The 21,836-nt window shown below is 35.2% G+C and overlaps 1 protein-coding gene across 2 annotated transcripts in view; it reads left to right on the forward strand.

Moving 5' to 3' along the window:
- LOC138094401 (cadherin-10) overlaps positions 1 to 21,836 on the forward strand; it is a 108,459-nt gene that overhangs the window by 85,888 nt on the left and 735 nt on the right. For both annotated transcript variants that reach the window (XM_068990478.1, XM_068990479.1), the window contains exons 7-10: positions 4,314 to 4,450; positions 9,760 to 9,881; positions 14,209 to 14,317; positions 17,876 to 18,127. In XM_068990478.1, the coding sequence (XP_068846579.1) occupies positions 4,314 to 4,450; positions 9,760 to 9,881; positions 14,209 to 14,317; positions 17,876 to 18,127 (620 nt within the window). The remainder of the gene's footprint in view (positions 1 to 4,313; positions 4,451 to 9,759; positions 9,882 to 14,208; positions 14,318 to 17,875; positions 18,128 to 21,836) is intronic.

The raw sequence follows: 21,836 nt of genomic DNA on the forward strand, positions 1-21,836 counted from the left end.
TTTTTGTTGACATTTGTTCTCTCATTTTTAAAAATGTATCAAGTACCTATATATACAATATTCAGCATCAAAATGACTACTCACTTTAAGCTGTTAGTCCATCACTTGTTTTGGATTTCATTTGCTTCCTTAATCCTGAGCAGACGGGTTTTGCTTATCCTTTTTATAATGTGGGCCAGTCAAGAAGAAGTTCAAATGGTTGTACAGTTTCCATGTACACACCTCTCTGACTCCTAACTATGCAGCAACAGAATTCTGGGAATATCTAATTTTATGTACCATGTGACTCTAGCTCAAAGTTTAAATTCTCTAAGTCCTGTCATATCTTAAGTGCAGTCATTCATATATATATATATATATATATACATATATATATATACATATATATATACATATATATATACATATATATATACATATATATATATACATATATATATACATATATATATATATTTAATTTATGTAATTTTACCTAAACATTTTCTTATAGTCACATACAGCATAACAGGTTACATATTGGCAGCCAAAACTTGCATATGGTACTCAAGTATAGCTCCCACCTGCCAGCATGACTTTCTCATAAATGTCTTTTCTCCCATCCATTTGTCTTCACTATTGCTGCATTCCTTGGATTTTTTTTTTCAAGATTTTTTTTGTCGTTTATTTGGTAAACATTTATTGAATATACACTTTTATTTTTTCCCTATTAAATACCTAACAAGCATTCCCTTGACATAGCTCCTAACTGACTTTAACAGCCTTTGTTCTGTGTTTCTAGTTTTCAAAGAGCCTTTTTAAAATAAAAAATAGTATTTTTTAAAAGTTCAGTTTACATCTAATGACATTATAAAGTGATGATATAAAGATCTATTTCCACTTAATGAAATAGATTCTGACTGTATGGACTGTAGCCTGCCAGATTCCTCTGTCCAAGGGATTCTCCAAGCAAGAATTCTGGAGTGGGTTGCTATTTCCTTCTGAATCCAGGGATCAAACCCACATCTGTTACATCTCCTGCATTGGGAGGAGAGTTTTTTTTACCACTAGCACCATCTGGGAAGCCCCATCTTATAGACTAATGGTTATTATATGTTAAAATATGTCTGTGGATTCTTTTTTAATTAAATTTTTCATCAGGATGCAAATCTATGGACCAGGAGAAAAAAAAATCCATTTATATCTACTAAGCAACAATGAATTAATGACTTCATTGCTAGTTAATGACAGAATCTAGTTATATATTTGAATTTATACTAACAAGGCAGAAAATGAATATGAATATTTTTGGATGTTAATCTTGATATACCATGCAGATTTATATATACATATATATTTATATGTAATCAAAGAAATAAAGTAAATTTACTAAACCAATGCATTTAGAGATGGATAACTCAGTCCAGTACTCTTGCCTGGAAAATCTGTGGGCAGAGGAGCCTGGTGGGCTGCAGTCCATGGGGTCGCTAAGAGTTGGACACAACCAAGCGACTTCACTTTCACTTTTCACTTTCATGCCTTGGAGAAGGAAATGGCAACCCACTCCGGTATTTTTGTCTGGAGAATCCCAGGGACTGCGGAGCCTGGTGGGCTGCTGTCTATGGGGTCGTAGAGAGTCGGACACGACTGAAGCGACTTAGCAGCAGCAGCAGCAGCAGCAGCAATGGGGCTTCCAAGGTGGCGCTAGTGGTCAAGAACCTGCCTGCCAATACAGGAGGCATAGGAGACCCAGGTTTGATCCCTGGGTTGGGAAGATCCCCTGGAGTAGGAACTGGAAACCCACTCTAGTATTGTTGCCTGGAAAATTTCATGGACGGATGAGCCAAAGGGCTACAGTTTACGGGGTCACAAAGAGTCGGACACTACTGAATGTGCACACACACATACAGTAGGATAATACTGGTCATATTATAAACTGTCCATGTCATATATCATGGATGCTAATGCAATAATCAAAAGGATTTACCTAAAATATATCTTCTGGGACTGATTTCTAAAATGAAAATGTTAGATAACACGTAGAATTTACCAATAGAGAATTGAAAAATATACAGTTGACCCTTGATCAACTTGGGGATTAAGGGTGTAGATCTCCCTTGCCCCTGTGCAGTCAAATATCTGAGTATAACTTCATAGCTGGCCCTTGCATCCATGGCTCTGCATCTGAAGAGTCAACCTCAGGTTTATTTATTTTAATAAATGCATACTGTAATTTATATTTGTAGTAAAAATGGACCCATAGAATTCAAACCCATGTTGTGCAAGAGTCAGCAATAATTACGTCAGCTGTGAAAAAGAACTAGGATCTCTCTGCATCATCCAGATAATTTCACATAATCATTTAAATTTATCATTGTTTTCTAAACTGAACTACAAAAAAAAAAAAGACAAAACACATATAAAATGGCTTTGACAAAGAAAATGATACTTTATATTGATTTACAACCTTCAATTTCCTGCCATAATTCTATAGAAATAAGGATATTTATTATTTGCCAAAATGCCAAAGGAGTCATTATTTCTTTTATTCAACAAATATTCGTGGGTGACCATATCAGTTACTAATATGTTTCTCAAGAAATTTTCAGTTTGTTAAGAAAGTAGATTCAGTGTGAGAAGTAATATTCATTGAGTATGTACTAGACACTAAGTATGATGCTTGCTGTTTTCATGTTTGATTTCCTGTTTGAGATGTGAGATGAATTCCTAACACAATATGGTAAATGGCAAGGTGCTTTAGGATGAAAGGGGACAGATAGCTTCTACTTCAGGTAATAATGGAATACTCCAAGGAGGAGGTAAAATTTATGTTGGATTTTTCAGTAGTGTAAAAATTTTGTCAACTTGAAATGTAATTTATGAATTATTTCAGATACAATATTTTGCTTTATTTGTGAATGGCTAAAACATGTAGTTTTAATAGAAAACTAAATTCATGTTATGTTGTTAGAAAGGGCTGGGGTTTATTAAGGAAATTTGTAAATTACTAGTCTATTCCCCTTAGAACAGACTTAAAATAAAAATCTAAAATAAGCCATCCTCAAACATAAAATCACATTAACTCTATTGGTCTGTTAAGTTATTTTTCTAATGCAATTTATTCAAAATCCAGCATAAAGATCATATATTTCAACTGCTTTTTGGAAACATTATAGAAGTTTGGAACAGGAAAAGAATACAAAGTTTTATGGCACTTTCAAAATTATTTTGTATAATTACTTATAAAATATAATTTAAAATACTATTTCATATATTTTCCTTAAATAAATGACCGTTGTGGCTTACTTAGGAAAATATGTGCCATAACATATTATTCCAGTTTTGTCATGTTTATCTTGCTTTATTTTTAAAATGTTTTAATAGGGAACATTAAAGATAACTTGGGGGATTATGCTTGCTGCCTCCAGAATTTCAAGATATTCATAAACCACTAGGAGTGTGAAGTGGCAGGAACCACCAATGAGAGTTACTCTTTTAAACCTTTAGTGACAATCTCCAAAATAATGGGATTTATACCAACTACATCATGCTAATGGATAAACCTGTTTTTAGGCTTTGGAATAACACTCAACACTATGCCTTTAATCAGTTTGCAGAATAGTTGCCTTTTAAATACATACACTAAGATTTTATTTGATAAAATATCTAGAAACTCCTATCCCAAACTTTTTTACTCAAAATATCTCTGGTTAAAATGTATACATTTTATAGTGATAAATGTAGGTAAGAATCTGAAGCAAACCAGGTATCATATTGAAACTTTGAAACTTTGGAACACTGTCATAATTTGATAACCTACTACTCTGAGGAAACTAACATCTCCAATATTCTTACTCCAAAATTTTGCTTCTGGGAATGATCTTTTGTATTTGATCCATGTAATAATTCTTTAATAGGATTAACAATCACTAGGTAAATTCAGTTGGTATGGTAAAACGTGTAATTCTAAGCTTTGTGGAAAAATACATCAGGGCCAGTTAAATATGCAATACATAATGACTTAATAACATAAAACATTGAGAACACCAGCATTTAAATGCACAGTAAAAGTCAATTCAGCCTTAGAAAGAGATTTTGGGGAGATGTTAGAGGGTCAATGTGTATAAGTGTGTGTATGTGTGTGTGTGTGTGTGTGTGTGTGTGTGTGTGTATGTGTATGATAAATCCATGACACAGTCTGCATTCTGGATCAGTACTTTGCACTTTCCTAAAATTATTAAATATCACTATATGTGTGTCTCTGCATTTCACCATTTTCTTCTGCAAGCCATCAATAATACTGCCATGTATTTTTCTCTGCCTTCTATGTTCAGATTTTCCTTGGATCGCCATACTGACCTTGACAGGATCTTTAACATACATTCTGGAAATGGATCCCTTTATACATCAAAGCCACTTGACCGTGAACTATCTCAGTGGCACAATCTTACTGTTATAGCTGCTGAAATCAGTAAGATGAATTTTATGTATATCATATTTAGCATAATTTTAGGCTTTATTTTATATTAAGAATAATTCCATCTCATTGCACAAATGAATTGTAATTTTAATCTAAGGTTTGAAAAGGCTCCTTAACACCTATAATTTTTTTTAAATAGTTTCTATATATACTGAGAAATAGCTGTGGGCATCCACAGATCTACATTTAGTATTAACTAATAAAAATGATCTAGAATTAGAAACTAAAGATATTCTCTTTGGGGGAAAGGGAAGTGCATTAAATTCATCACATGGACACTATGAATTAAAATATATGCTGAAATGCTGGAAGTCCATTTTTTAACGATAAACACAGAGATAGATATGATTACTTCTTTTTAACAGGTGAAGAAACAAAGGTATCCTTAATAATAGCTAACATTAAGCACTCTAAACAGGTATTCTAAGAAATTTAAATCAATTTTTCTTCCTAATATTTGTATTGACCTTATTTAACAGAGAATGAATTAAGACTCCAGGGATTTTAGTAACTTGTCCAAAGTCACAATGCCAGAAGTAATAAAATTGGGATTTGAAACTAGTCATTCTGTTTTTAGATCTAATAATTGTTCTATACTTAATTTATAAAAGTTCACTCAACTAGTATCAGACAGAGCCAGCATTCAAAGTCGTGTGTGCATGCTAAGTCACTTCAGCCATATCCAGCTCTCTGTGAACTTACGGCCTGTTGCCCACCAGGCTCCTCTGTCCATGGGACGCTCCAGGCAAGCATACTGGAGTGGGTTACTATGCTCTCCTCCAGGGGATCTTCACAGCACAGGAACAGAGCCCGTGCGTCTCTTGTGTCCCTTGCACTGGCAGGCAGGTTCTTCACCCTAGCACCACCTGGGAGGCCCATTCAAAGTCTTATTTGTCTCCAATTGCAAATGTTCTTGCCCATATACAGAAATGGAATACATAATCTTTAGAGCTCATTGTAAAATGAAAATCTCAGGCCTCATGTTAAAATATGATGAAGAAATTTAAGATGGCAACAGCAGAGCATTAAATAAGGGTGGGACCTTCTGAGTGTGAGGCCCTGCTCCATTGTACATGCCCCTGAAGCAAGCCCTGTCCACACATGCAAACCTGTTCATGGTTTCTGATTCCTGTATTATGACATCTGCATGGAATAGAGCAACTCTGTCTTAAATAAAAGCATTAATTAGGGACTAAATCATGGGGTTAAAAAGAAAGACTATACATTTCAGGTCTGAAAAAGTAAGCTGAATCCACAAACACATATCAAGGTCAAGTTATTTGAAGTAATCATCCCAAGATTTGGAAGGCAGGGCACTGGGGCTGAAATATCAAGCCCCAGAAGGATGGAGCTGGGCCGGACTCATCATCAGCAATGAACTTAATGCCTCAAGAGAAAGTACTAGACTTAATTTTTTTTCTTACATCTGGCCCTGAAATATAGATGAACTCTACCATCCAAATGATCCAGGTTTTCCATAATGAAACATAAATGGCTGTACCTCTCAGGGTGAACTGAAGAGTTGTTGAGGTTTTTTTTAAGGAAAGGTTTTATTTCTGTATCTGTATCCATATCACAATGTTAAATGTGCTTGACAGGATCCAGTCTGATTATTCCAAAATCACGATTGTTTGTGCTCTCTGCTCTATAGTCAAGCTCCTTATTCAAGCCTAATGAGCTAGGAATTGCATTTTCCATTTCAGATACTTTGAGAAATTTAACTTCTAAAGCTAGTTGAAATAATTACAATTCTGTAAAAATCTAAGTCAATTATGTTCTTCTTTTTAAGAACTAAACCTACTTTTTGCCCTTAAATAAAACCAGTCTACGGAGTAACTGCTGGAAATGCCTACCTGCCAAACCACACACAGTGAGGGGCCCATCATGCTGTTCTGATTATTAAATGGAATGAGGGTGAGAGGGAAACAGCATATAGGGCATTGTTTTTGCTAGATTTTGAACACTGGTAAGTGTGCCATTCATCCAGAACAGTGCAGAATAGCCTAAAAATGTACATCTTATCAATGTTTTTCCAGATCCTGCCTCTAACAGTTTAATTCTACATTCCTTAGCAGTGTATCCTATCATATGGCAAGTTCTATTCTAGGCAATCATTTAGTGCGTTATACCATGGAGTAATTTATTCTTCTTGGGGGAAAAAATTAAATGCCATGTGGAGAATATAAAATCTAAAACTAAGGTCACCATCAGGGATTGTAAAATATATGATTGTAGAAATCAATGAGTTCCTATAACCATGTCTGAGAATTAAACTATAAGCGTTGCAATACATTCTGAGAACAGTAGAGCAAAGTTTCTGACTAAGGGCTCCATTTCCTATACCTGCTTCCTTATTAGTGGAAACTCTTGCCCTAAGGAGGTACAAAAGATACTTCTTTCTAAAACCTGGGATTTCTAGATGGCAGTTTATATTTTCTTCTTCCTGGAGGTATAGAAAAGCCTGTGAATATGCGGCATGGTTTTACCTTAGGACATCGATTTTAAGATCCTAGATTGCTCACAAGTTCTCACTACACTAGAGTTTGCCGGATGGCCGAGAGGCTCAGGTGGTAAAAATAAGCCGGCTCCTATTCAGTATGATGCTTCCTGGGAAGGCTTTATATTTTTATTTATACATAAGCTGCCACATCTGCCAGTAAAAAAGATTAGTGTAAGCACTGTTTTTTTTGAATAGATGACTCCAGGCCTGATGCTTTACAAAGCATGTTTTTCCCTGTGGATTAGCTTTGATTTGAAGAGCCTTGAGTTACGTGTAAAGAGGCTGGAGAATCTCTGTATTGTGTTAGAGAAGGGACTGACTGTGCAATATTTTTAGATGTGAAACTTTTCTGTCTTTCTTGGCTTCTGTGGCACAGTTAGAAAGTGAATTGCTACCAACTAAAGAGTTATTTTTATGTCAAGACTTGGTATTGAAAGAAAACATTTTGCTTATGTCCACTAACTATAAAAGTAGGTTAAAGAGCACATTCTAGAAAATATGAATCATACCTCCCGACTCTTCCCCATAGCAACAAGTAACTCTGGGTAGTTGAGGATTCATTTATAGGTGAATCACTATGCCTCTGGGTATTAGCAAATGGTTTAGGAGTAAGATAGGTAGAAAAATAGTGGAATAGCATTTTTCTCTTTTTTTCTCTTCTCTCCACTTTTCCCCAAAAGTACTCCTCTTGACACCGACATGAACTGTAAGAAAACTAGTTTACGTATTTTTATAGTATAGATGCTTTGTATGGAGAAAGAAAGATTAAGCTTTTAAACAATGTAAGGAAATGAAGAAGATATGACAGTGAAAATAAAGACAATCTTAATAACAATAGTCAATGTGTATTGAAAGTGAAAGTCACTCAGTCGCATCCGACTCTTTCAAATCCATGGACTATAAAATCCATGGAATTCTCCAGGCCAGAATACTGGAATCTGTAGCTCTTCCCTTCTCTAGGGGATCTTCCCAACCCAGGAATCAACCCGGGGTCTCCTGCATAGCAGCCGGATTCTTTACCAACTGAGCTATCAAGGAAGCCCCTGATAATAACATGTATTAGTGTTGAGTGTTTACCAAGGAACTGATACTTTGTTAAGAAATTTTCTTGTATTCACTCACCTAGTTATTCAAATAACTTCATAAGATCAGAAGTTCTATTTTGATTCATGTTGAGTAAACTGAGGCAATAGAGAAAGAGTGTAAACTGGACAAAGTTAAACACGGAATGAATGGTGAACCTGGGAATCAAGTCTGACTCCAGAGTCTAAACTCTAATAACCATCTGACATACTAAGAAGTGAAAAACATGTAGCAGTAGATGAGGAAATATGAAATTAGAGCCTGAGAGCTGAATAGTTTTGGGTTAAGAAGGTTGAAGGAGGACTGAACAATAGTGTTAAAGAAGGGAAATGTTTTAAATTTTCTCTTGAAAAGAGGAAAGAAAGGTAAATCCATTTGAAATGGATTTAGAATTCTGTGTGCCTCCCTGCCAAACAATTAGTTCTTAGATGTCATTTTTTGAAACTGCTGATTTCATTATTTTAGTTACATTATAGTTATATGAAAAAAAAAGAAGCAGAAATAAATTATTTTGTGTCATGATGTACTCCCTGTTTGTATCTGAGAAGATTTTTTTTAACCCTTGTATCTGAAAACTATTTAGATAAAATTAGAAATTCAAATAAATTTCACAAAGGGAAAATCATTATTCATAACCCATGTAGATAGAGGCCATTTAATAAGATGGTTACTATCCCCCAGCTCACCTACTTTTTTTTTCTTTGCTTTATTTTTAGCTAATTACTCCTTTCTTCTTTTATATTGATCTTGAGTTTGATTTTGCCAGAGTTCACAAAGAACTTGAACTATATCCAGAGACTGAGATTTTGAGATCATGAAGGCTGATGACTATAACCTTAATTTAAGATGCTCAAACACTCTCAGGATATCAGTGCAAGTTCCTGGAAAAATCCTTAGAGGGCAAAATACAGTTATGATTAATACGAGTTTGTTACCCAAGGATAAGCTAAACAGACATGTTTTAAAATTACATTTTAAAATTTACAAAAAATGCATGTTTTTATGTGAAAATTTTGATGATCTTGATTTTGGCAAAAAGACTAATGATTATTATACAACATGTAACTATTGAACTAATATTGTTATACAAAATTGAGCTTGTATTGATGAAACAGTACAATTAACAATTTTATTAATGAAACATTTAAAATCTTGTGTTTCATTGTAAATTTCCATTCAATTTGATAGTAGATATATAGTAAAATTTCCAAAAAGATAGATGACAATAGCTGTTGAAATATATTTTAGTGATAAAAGTAGTCAGAAGGGTAGGTTGTAATTAACAACTACCACATAGAAGGGGACCTCAGGCAAGTTACTGATTTATCTAATACTACTCTTTATCCAAAAAAAAAAAAAATGGTATAAATTATGAAATCTAATGATGTATAATAAAGATTTAATAAATATTTGTTCTTATGTTGTTTATTTGGAGAGTGAAGACACAAATATTATGTGAAATCAATTACACAGGATTGTGCTTTTAAAAAGATTTTTCAAAATATTAATAGTACTCTTGAGCCCAATAATAGCTGAATTCATGACTACTTAATTAGGCTCTGTAGTAATTTTCTTTATTGCATTTGTTCATTATGATAGTAGAATGAAGTTGATGCTATTTGAATATGAGCACTTAATATCTGTAAGATGCTTATATAAATTAAATCTGGTGTACAAATGTGTCTTCCTAAACAAACTTTTCCTCTCCTTTTTCTAGACAATCCCAAAGAGATGACTCGAGTGGCTGTTTTCGTGAGAATTTTGGATGTTAATGACAATGCTCCACAATTCGCTGTGTTCTATGACACCTTTGTCTGTGAAAATGCCAGACCAGGACAAGTAAGCACCCATAGGATTTAAAAGCATAGGAAGATTTTTAAGGGGCACTTCAAATATTTTTCTTTTCCTAATCTTGAGAGGAATGAGCAAACAGAGATAAAATCATTCATTGAAAGTCCCAGAAATATAATTAGAACAAACAAATAGCAAAGCCAAGTTAGTCAGTGAGTGTTAGTCACTCAGTTATGTCCTGCTCTTTGAGACACCATGGATTGTGGCCCTCCAGGTTTATCTATCCATTGAATTCTCCAGGCAAGAATACTGGAGTGAATAGCCATTCCCATCTCCAGGGGATCTTCCTGACCCAGGAATCGAACCTGAGTCTCCTGCATTGCAGGCAGATAAGAAGTAGTAGCTGCAAAACTTAAGGTGTAAGAGGAAATAACTTTTTAACTTTCAAAAACAAAGACAAATGAATAAACAAAAGGGAAAAGAAATGCTGATGTGTCATTAGATAAATATTGGTAACTGCTTGCAAGACAGGAAATGAAAGTTGGGGAAAACACAAATATTTGAGATCATCAAAACATTCCATCACTATTCCAACATATGCAAATACAATTTTGGAGCAGGGCAAAAGAACTCGCTCCTAAGGCTTAGACTTGTGTTTCATCATTACAGCAACACATAAAGTGCTTAATGACTTGGTTTTCATCCTTTAACGCATTCTTCCTATACCAGCTTTGTTTATAACTCTTCAAATCTTTTCCTCAGTGGGCTCATTCTGTTGTTTGAAAAGTGCCAGCCTGTATGGTTGAAAGAAATGCTCTTAATTGGTTTGAGTGCCGTTTTCACAGAAGGGAGCTGCATGTTATAAATAATAATTGGAAATCAAACGTGTTTTATTAAAGAAAGAGAAGCCATTACGAAACTGTATTGTGTTTAGACTTCGTTTGATGCTCTTTATAAACATCAATGTCATTGTTACATTTTTATGCAAATTATATTGTGAAATAAATTCTTCCTTAGGAAGATTCTAACAGAAATTCAATAGCCTGTCTATTGTCTGAAATGGTAAAATTGCTGCAATTGGATTCTTTTTTTTTAGATGAAAATGTTATGGAAATGTTTAATTTGGAATATTTAAAGGACTTAGCTACTTCCGACCTACTTCTTCATGAAACAGTGTGCCCTAAAAATACCATTCCAAATAGTTCTGTGCTTGGCAGGCTCAGCATGATATAAGTTGAAGCCTTTTCTGTAGGAGATGAATTACCCACTTTGAAACTGCTGCATACATTGCTCCCTCTATGGTTATTCTATTTGATTTTCAATAGATATCTTTCAGAGCATTTGAGTCATTATAAATATGCATTCCCAAATGTATTCAAAATACACAAAATAAGGGATTGTGTTTGTTTATTTCCCTTATGCCCTTTTTCTTTTTTTGAACCTATATCTGGCTCAGTAATTTTATATTCTTTGAACTTTTAAAACCAAGTTGGTATATTGAGGGAAAATAATCAAATCAAAGAAGATGTTAATTTTAAAAAGTAATTAGTCTATTTTGACAAACTTGACAGGAAGAATATGATTATTAATTTTTGTCTAATTGGCTGCATGTGCAAAACCTTCCCATAGTTACTTTTAATAAGACCAGCTTGTTAGATGCCAGTTTGGTCTCATAGGCAGAAACACGTTTGCTTGAATTAAACTATTAAATACTCATTGATGGAATTCTAGGTTACATCATCCTAGCAGGCAAAATCAAAATAGTTATTTGATAAAGTCTTTCCTTACTGAATCTTTCTTGAAATTAATTTATTAAGTCTGTCTTCCCTCCTTCCAGGGAAGTGGAAGCTTTTGGGGGACTTCTGGATTTGCTTTAGTTATTTATACAGTAGTTCAGTCCACCCAGAACTTCTCTGAATTAAGTGCTCTTTAAGAGCAGGATTTAATCAATATGGAACATAATTCCATTCATTTGGGGTATGGACACATTGAGAGTATGTTTTGTGTGCTAAGTTGCTCAGTCATGTCTGACTTTTTTGCGGTCTCATGGACTGAAGCCACCAGGCTCCTCTGTTCATAGAATTTTCCAGGTAAGAATACTGAAGTGGGTTAACACTTTCTACTCCAGGGGATCTTCCCTACAAACCCACATCTCTTGCATTGGCAAGTGGATTCCTTATCACTCGCGTCACCTGAGATGCCCCAATGAGACAGAAATAAAGCTAAGTGTCATCCCTCCTCCTTTCTTGGGGCTTCCCAGATGGTGCTAGTGCTAAAGAACCACCTGCCAATGAAGGAAACATAAGAGACATGGGTTCAATCCCTGATCTCTGGGTAGGGGAGATTTCCTGGGAGAAAGAAATGGCAACCCACTTTATTATTCTTGCCTGAAGAATCCCATGGGCAGAGGAAACTGGCAGGTGGCAGTCCAAAGGGCTGCACAGAGTCAGACACAACAGAAGCTATTTAGCACGCACCACACTCTTTTCTTGTCTATTCCCCATCTGAAGGGTAGAAGACTTTCCCCCTTGGAAAATGATGTAACTTACGTGTATGAATAGTCCCTTCTTATGCCTGAACAATTGAAGGCAAAAGAAGAGGGCAGCAGAGGATGAGATGGTTGGATAGCATTACAGATTCAATGGCCATGAACTTGGGCAAACTCCAGGAGATAGTGAGGACAGAGAGGTCTGGTGTACTGCAGTCCATGAGGTCACAGAGTCGGACACGACTTAGCAACTGGACAACAACAATGCTTGAATGAAGCAACCAGACTCCCATTTTTTTCCATTTGACAGTCAGAGGACCTTGGGAAGGAGCAGAAGAGAGGACTGGCTAGTTCTCTTTCTTCCATTTTCTCTCAGGCATGCCTTGCTCCTTTAGTTAATAAAATATATTTTAATAATATTTAATATCATTGGCTCAATAACATTTGTTTGAGCAAACTCTGAAAGATTGTATTAACTGCTTTATATATGTATCATCTTTTGTTTTTTATTAAATAGATAAGTCATTAGCCATAAATTCTTAGTTTATTTAATCTTAAATTACCACTAAAAATCATAAAATGATGTTATATTTTTAAATAAATATTTTGAATTATTTCAAGTTTTAAATTATTTTTCTGCTACTTATTTCTAATGATAAATATTTATCTTTGTTTGGCCCAGTTATATTTCTTGCATCACTTTGAAGTAAAAATTAGGGAGTACTTCCATTTTATTTTTATAGAACAGTATAAGAGAAAAAATAATTTATTATGGAATAGTTAAAATAATTTATTTTTCTAATTATTTTACAGTTTTAAACTTCATTTCAGTTCAGTTACTCAGTCGTGTCCGACTCTTTGCGACCCCATGGACTGCAGCACACCAGGCTTCCCTGTCCATCCACCAACTCCCAGAGCTTATGAGTCCCTTTTTAATCAAAAAAACACCAGTAACAAACATTTCCATCAAATATCCATGTAATATTAAATTAAGTTAATGCAGTAAAAAGGGTATTCCTTTAAGAATAAATTTGACCATTTTTATAGGCATTGACATATTTAACAACTTTTGAAGCCTTTTTGAAAAACATGCAAAAAACACATAAAATGTTATTATACATATAAGTTAAGGAAAAATTGATATATTTGCAACAATATATAGCTGTTATATATGTATGATGTTAATTCTTATACAATATGTTCAAAGTAGTGATATGATCATTGGATAAGGTGTTATATTTTCTTTGTCACTAGACAGCCTCTTATATTCTCTTATCCTAAAATAAATCAGAGCTAACCCTTATAAAATAACCATTCTCCATAGTATGTATATGTTGAATTAAAAAATATGTAATTCTATTGAGAGTGCAAATGAACGACTACTCTAAAAATAGATGTTTTTCTTTCCTTTATAAAGTTATACATAATGATTCTATAAAATTTCCACATTCTTTGAATAGTTTTTACTTTATTTTTGATGGAGAAGGAAGCTATAATTATAATAACTTTCTAAATTTTCCTACATTAAATAACTCCTCTAGATAAATGTTTAAACATATATGAAATACCTACTTATTTCAAATGCTACATCTAAATTCTTAAAACTATAAAAAATACTATGTTATTGCTCATTATTTTAATTAAAAAATGGATAGTATTTAGGAGAAATTGATAGTGAGAAAAAAGAAACAAAATAGAGAGAGTGAGAGAATGTTGCTATTGTGTAATGAAAGGATAGAATAACTGAAATAAAGATGCATGCTCATAAGGAAGAAAATAATTGCCTTTAAAAATGTTGGACAAATTGGATACTAAAAATTAAATATTATAAAGAAGATTTTAGCCATGGAAGCTTGATAAATGTACATTTTTTTTTCTCTTCTGCAGCTAATACAGACTATAAGTGCAGTAGACAAAGATGATCCTTTAGGTGGACAGAAATTTTTCTTCAGTTTAGCTGCTGTCAATCCAAACTTCACAGTACAAGACAATGAAGGTAAATTTTGGAATGTGTTCATTATGATTTAAGGTGACTTAACAAGAAATTTTCTCCAAATTAACAGCTACATATAAATGATATATTAATTTACAGATCTGATTGCAAAGGTTTGTTTTCATTAGATTTTTAATAAGATATTTTGGTAATTTCTTACTTAACAGAGTTTACATTTTTGAATTCTAAATAATAAAATACATGAAAGAAGACAGTATGTGGATATTAACGAAAACACTGGATCTTGCAAACTTCAGAAAGGCCAGAAGTAATCAGTTCTTATAACAAAATAGTAAGCCACATAGGGAAATGAATGTCTTGATGAGACTCTTGTGCAGACTTCAATGAGATTTAGCAACGACAGATTCACCATAGTCAAAAGGCCTAGAAGAGACAAAAAAAAAAAGAAAAGAAAAAAGCAGCCACATTAGCCTATGAGGGAACTGAGAGCAAAAACATAGTTGGCAAAGACGAGATACACTATTTTCCTATATAACATATGAATTCTATATGTGATCAAAAATACTAAACATATTTATTGAATTCTTTTTTTTAAAAAAAAGCAGAAACAAAACAGGTATGTTTGTTTTAGAGCAGCTATAGATATAATTATATACTCCTGCAAGAAATCTAATAACTACATTGGCATATGTACAATACTTTCCATGTATGTATACTGGCAGAGCGAGGTTGCTGTAGTGCATCTGGTTGGCTTTCAGAGTGTCTGAAAGCAGTTTAGGATAATGGATAGTTTTACACCGAGCAACTACTCATTTTTAATATTATAGGATTTTTGCACAAATCAGTTGAAGGGATTGCATCAGTTGGTAACATCTGTTTACTAAATCTGAGCTTTTGAAATGTATATGTTTTCTATCCCTCTGTGTGTGTTAGTCACTCAGTTGTGTCTGACTCTTTGAGACCCCATGGACTACTTTGTCTGCCAGGCTCCTCTGTCCATGGGAATCCCCAGGCAAGAATACTGAAGCCAGTTCCTATTCCCTTCTCCAGGGGATCTTCCTGACCCAGGAATGGAACCTGGGTCTCCTACATTGCAGCCAGATTCTTTACTGCCTGAGCCATCAGGGAAGCCATTCTACTCCTTTGGACACCTAAAATAATTGTGATTGGAAAAATTAACATAGAATTGGTAGATAAAATGCAAAATGCCAAATTACATCTGAATATCAGAAAAACAATACCCATCATTTTAATTTGCTGAATCTGGTAACTTAAACATAGGATTTAGACATGGCATTCTTTGTACTGAGTTGACAATATTAAACCTCTTTCTAATTGTATTTTAACTTGTTTTATATTCTTGTTAAACTGAGCCCTGGATCTCAACAAGCCATCTCTCAATTTTAAAAAGATAAAGAGACTTGAAATAGAAACTAATCTTAATTAATTTTTGATGAATAGTACCATTTTCCTATATTAGGTATAGTTCCTGATCCTATGGCTGAAGCCATATGAATACAAACCTGAACATGACTAACTAGAATACCAGTAAAGTCTGGCACCCCACTCCAGTACTCTTGCCTGGAAAATTCCATGGATGGAGGAGCCTGGTAGGCTGCAGTCCATGGGGTCGCTGAGAGTTGGACATGACTGAGTGACTTCACTTTCAATTTTCACTTTCATGCATTGGAGAAGGAAATGGCAACCCACTCCAGTGTTCTTGCTTGGAGAATCCCAGGGACGGGGGAGCCTGGTGGGCTGCCGTCTATGGAGCCGCACAGAGTCGGACACAACTGAAGTGACTTAGCAGCAGCTGATGGAATATTTGATCTAATCTTGCATAAATTCACTACTTTCTATTAATGGGTGAATTTTGAAAGAAATTCCAGTGACAGACATGACCTTAAAGTTGATCTTCTTGAAAAAATACCCTTGCATTTATCTATAGCCTCATCTTAAAAATCTTTTAATTCTTCATCTTTTTAAAAATACATTTCCTGCCTCTGTGATACTACACTTGGTATCCCATGCTTAAGAATCCCTCACTTTTCACTAATTTACAGATCAAAACTTTATTATATGATGATTTTTCTGAATACTTAATAAAATGATTTGTATAGAATGGATAAACTGAAAGCCACTCAGTCATGTTTGACTCTTTGTGACCCCATGGACTGTACAGTCCATGGGATTCTCCAGGCCAGAATACTGGAGTGGGTAGCCTTTCCCTTCTCCAGGGGATCTTCCTAATCCAGGGATCGAAGCCAGGTCTCTTGCACTGCAGGTGGATTGTAAAACTTCTGTTGATTCTTTAATGTATCAAAGCTATTGTAGGCAAAATTAAGATTTTGAAATTTTTGAAAAGTTAAAAAAGTCTAAGCAAGAAGATTATAAAAATACTCACATGCATATAAATGATTTATTTTAGTGTAGGTGTGTGAAAGGAAGAGCTGTATCCTAACACTTATTGGAAGAGAAGTCAAAATTGCAAAATTATCAGGGTTACAGTTGATTTATTAAATTTGCTTGTGCACATCTCTTTTGCTAGTCTACTTTCCTAGCTTATGTAGTAATCTACTGATGTAGTAAGATTTAACTTCTTGCTAAAATTTGGGAAATGATTATGTTCAACCAATATATTGCAAAAATATTGTCACCCCTCTTTTACAATTTTGCTAACCTGCTTCTTTGATTTAGCAATTGCCTAACACTCCCTTACCTACACTGGCATCTTAAACAGCCCTGTGGGGTGGCTAAAAAAGACCGAGCACATTGGACAGAGTGTGAAATTATCATCCACGTATATTTATTTTTCAGTATTTGTTATATAAAGCTAGAAGAAATATTATTAACTCACAACCCAGATTTGAGGATACTGGATAAGTTATCAGATAAAGGAAATATCAGTAGCAATGTACTAGGTAGTAGGGGCTAGATTAAGTCTCTACTTCTTTCAGTATGCCTGTCAGGCACTCTTACATTAGTGTCTTCCACCAGCTATTTAAGTTATGCACTAAATTAATTTTAATGGGTGGAAATCTAAGTTCAAAAATATTAAGTAATTAGCTCACTGTTCTTCATATATTGAGACGTTTGCAAGTTTTTGACTGTATTATTGATTCTAAAAGTGCTAGTACCTAATATTTTTCTTCATGAATATTAAGATTAATGTGTGTTTTGTGTGTGGACACATATATTTGTAAACAAAAAACATTTATTAAGATTTTTTCTTTGGTATGCATAATATTTTATGTTTTTTGATAACTCTGAAAAATCATATGGTACCATCTTTATAGTCTTCATAAATGATCCGCTTATAAAAATCCACCATTTTGAACATTGTGAGAATTAGTTAAAAAATTAATAAGTAATCATGCTATTAAATTCCTCATACTATCTTATTTATTTTATGTATATTGCCTTGACTCCTTAAACTAGCTTATTTATCTTATCTATCCAAATGGCCATGCATACATTTGATAACAATTTTGTGTTTTAAAAAAGACACCTTTTATCATATTTATGTGTTAAACTATGGTGATCAGGATAAGACAAATCAATTGTCCCCAGCTATTTTTAATATGTTAAAATTTATTTTAGATAATACTGCCAGAATTTTAACCAGAAAAAATGGATTCAATAGACATGAAATAAGCACTTATCTCTTGCCCGTGGTGATTTCGGACAACGATTACCCGATTCAGAGCAGCACGGGCACACTCACCATCCGCGTGTGCGCCTGCGATAGCCAAGGCAACATGCAGTCCTGCAGCGCCGAGGCCCTGCTCCTGCCTGCTGGGCTCAGCACAGGCGCTTTGATCGCCATTCTCCTCTGCATCATCATTCTGCTGGGTAAGAAAGGTTGGGGAAAATGTGCTTATTTCCTAGATGGCTTACTTCACTGTGTCTGTAAGAAATGTTCTTGTTAAAATTGCTGCTGTTGTTTAGTTGCTAAGTCCTAAGTTCCCCTTGGTTGGGGGAAATAACCAAGATGGAACACCTCTAAAGCTTTTGTAGTGAAGAAAGTAAAAGTGGTAGTGTCTCAGTTGTGTCTGACTTTTTGTGACCCTATGGAATGTAACCCGCCAGGCTCTTCTGTCCATGGAATTTCCCAGGCAAGAATACTGGAGTGGGCTGCCATTTCCTTCTCCAGGGGATCTTCCCAACCCAGGGGTCGAACCCCAGTCTCTCGCACTGCAGGCGGATTCTTTGCTGCTGAGCCACCAGGGAAGCCCGTCTATTAAAATATTTCCCCCCAAACTAACCACTCCCCTGAATGTAAGCTAGATATCAATTAACCAGGACTGTTGTTTATATTAAAATACATCTGATCAGATAGAGTCATGACCTGTCTTTCTTAAATAATGAAACTGAAAGTTGGAGATATTTAACACATTTTGCAAGATTTCTGAGTGGCTAAGCCAAGGCCAGGAACCTCACTGTTGTCATTGTGTACATAGTTTTTCAGTAAAGTGTATTTCCACTTTTTTTCTTATTATAGTTGGATGAAGGTCTCACTATGATACCTCTTTACTGTTTAATGTTAACAAAACCCTTTATCTGGTTCACTTGTCCCTAAAATGACAATATTTTATTCTATAACCCAGAGCGAATTGCTTTATAACTGCTTTTGAATCAAAAATCAGATTGCATACTCTCTAGTTGCATTATCTTAAAGCTATTGTGAGTATTTCTGTGACCCTAATCAAAAAATACTGTACCTGACATTTTAAGAAGCAGTGAAATGAACTGGGATTTTGAAGCCAGTCTTAGTAAGTTTAATTATTCTCATTATTAGAAACTTTTTTATTGTTTAAGATCATTTAGTTGATAACAAGCTGTCTGAGGTTTTAAATCATTAGATCACAAGTATATGTGTGGGCACAAATTATGAATTTAGCCAAAATAAAAGGTCATATTTCCTCAAAAACTTGTAGAATAAACAGTTTCTTTCTCTTGGTGGTGGCCTATTTATTTTTTAATCACTTTGAAGGTCAAGAACAGTTGTCAATGGATTAAAACTTTCTTTTTTGTTGCATTTTAAAAAGCCCCTTGTTTGCTCTCTTAGAGCAGCTTGAGGGCTAGAAGTCTTACAGTTCTAAGTAATAAAAGTGAAAAACATAACAATGCCACGTTACATAATAATATAATTGCCTTCATTCAGGCTGCTACACCAGAATGCCTTAGACTGGTAGCTTGAACCACATAAATTTCTCAGAGTCTGGAGACAGGGAAGTTCAAGATCAAGTCCAAGATTTTATGTTTGATGAGGGTATACTTCCTCTTTCATGGATGGCTGTCTCATCTTATATCCTCACATGGAAGATAGAATCATCTCTCTCATGCCTCATTTGTTCTATTGTTTTAAAATTTCATTTATTTATATTTAAAATTACTTCATTTATTTATTTTATTTTTGATTGTGTTGGGTCTTCATTGCTGTACGGGGACTTTCTCTAGTTGCAGAAAGTGGAGGCTGCTCTCTAGCTGTGGTGTTTGGGCTTTGCATTGTGGTGGCTTCTTGTTGCAGAGCACAAACTCTAGGGAGAGCAGGTTCATTAGCTGTGGTACACACGCCTAGTTGCTCCATGGTATGTGGAATCCTACCAGACCAGGAACTGAATTCGTGTCCTTGCATTGGCAGGCAGATTCCCATTCACTAACCCACCGGGGAAGTCCTTGTGTCTCTTTTTATAAGAACACTAATTCTACTCACTCATGAGGGTTCTACCTCCATGACCTAACTATCTCCCAAAGACTGCACCTCTACGTACCATCACATTGGGAATATATTTAGGCTTTAAGATATGATTTGTAGGGGACACATTACATCCCTGATACCTCATTTGGTAGAGAATCCACCTGCAATGCAGGAGATCCTGCTTCAATCCCTAGATTGGGAAGGTCCCCTGGAGAAAGGAAAATCTACCCACACTAGTATTCTGGCCTAGAGAATCCTATCGACTGTATATTTGCAAAGAGTTGGACACAACTGAGTATCTTTCACTTCACTTCACTTCATTAGGTCTCAGTTTAGTTCAGTTCAGTAGCTCAGTTGTGTGTGTCTGACACTTTGTGACCCCATGAAGTGCAGCATGCCAGGCCTCCCTGTCCATCACCATCTCCCAGAGTTCACTCAGACTCACGTCCATCGAGTCCGTGATGCCATCCAGCCATCTCATCCTCGGTCGTCCCCTTCTCCTCCTGTCCCCAATCCTTCCCAGCATCAGAGTATTTTCCAGTGAGCCAACTCTTCTCATGAGATGGCCAAAGTACTGGAGCTTCAGCTTTAGCATCATTCCTTCCAAAGAAATCCCAGGGCTGATCTCCTTCAGAATGGACTGGTTGGATCTCCTTGCAGTCCAAGGGACTCTCAAGAGTCTTCTCCAACACCACAGTTCAAAAGCATCAGTTCTTCGGCGCTCAGTCTTCTTCACCGTCCAACTCTCATATCCATACATGACCACAGGAAAAACCATAGCCTTGACTAGACGGACCTTAGTCGGCCAAGTAATGTCTCTGCTTTTGAATATGCTGTCTAGGTTGGTCATAAGTTTTCTTCCAAGGAGTAAACATTTTTTAATTTCATGGCTGCAATCACCATCTGCAGTGATTTTGGAGCCTCCAGAAAATAAAGTCTGACACTGTTTCTACTGTTTCCCCATCTATTTCCCATGAAGTGATGGGATCAGATGCCATGATCTTCGTTTTCTGAATGTTGAGCTTTAAGCCAACTTTTTCGCTCTCCTCTTTCACTTTCATCAAGAGGCTTTTTAGTTCCTCTTCACTTTCTGCCATAAGGGTGGTGTCATCTACAGCTGACTCATTTGAAAAGACCCTGATGCTGGGAAAGATTGAAGACAGGAGGAGAAGGGGATGACAGAGGATGAGATGGTAGGATGGCATCACTGACTCAATGGACATGAATTTGAGTAAACTCTGAGAGTTGGTGATGGAAAGGGAGGCCTGGGGTGCTGCAGTCCTTGGGGCTGAAAAGCTCGGACAGGACTGAGAGACTGAGCGAGCAGGTGAGTTGAGATTCATATGTGATTTTTGTAGTTAATTCAGTGTACTAATTTGATTTCACTCTTTGCCATCATGTGACCCAGCATTTCCTTTAATCTCATGAGTAGTATATATTTCCATGGAAAATCTGGTAAATTTCTAAGCCAATAATGTCTGAATAATGTGGTCTTTCCCCCACGAGTAATTAAGGTGCTCCAGGAACAGCACAAGAAAAAAAAGTACATAAATCCATCATCAAAGCTTTTTAACAGATATGAATACTTTATATCTTGTGAAGAAAGCTGCCTTTTTAACATTGCATACAAATGTAAAACCATGGGCGTATGTTTGCCCTTCTTAGTTGTTTCATTTGAAACTGAATTTGATTTGGGTCTTTTTTATGCAACATCTTATGCCACTATTTAATGCAAAATAGAAATGATATCTACCATCAGGAACTATCTTTAAACAGTTCTTAGAAAAATAGGCAAGTCACAATATTTCAAAAACTCTTACACATTGCTTTAAAAATAATTCAGAATCACTGTTCTTAAAC

Source organism: Capricornis sumatraensis, chromosome 18 (assembly GCF_032405125.1).
Source record: "Capricornis sumatraensis isolate serow.1 chromosome 18, serow.2, whole genome shotgun sequence".
NCBI lineage: Eukaryota > Metazoa > Chordata > Mammalia > Artiodactyla > Bovidae > Capricornis > Capricornis sumatraensis.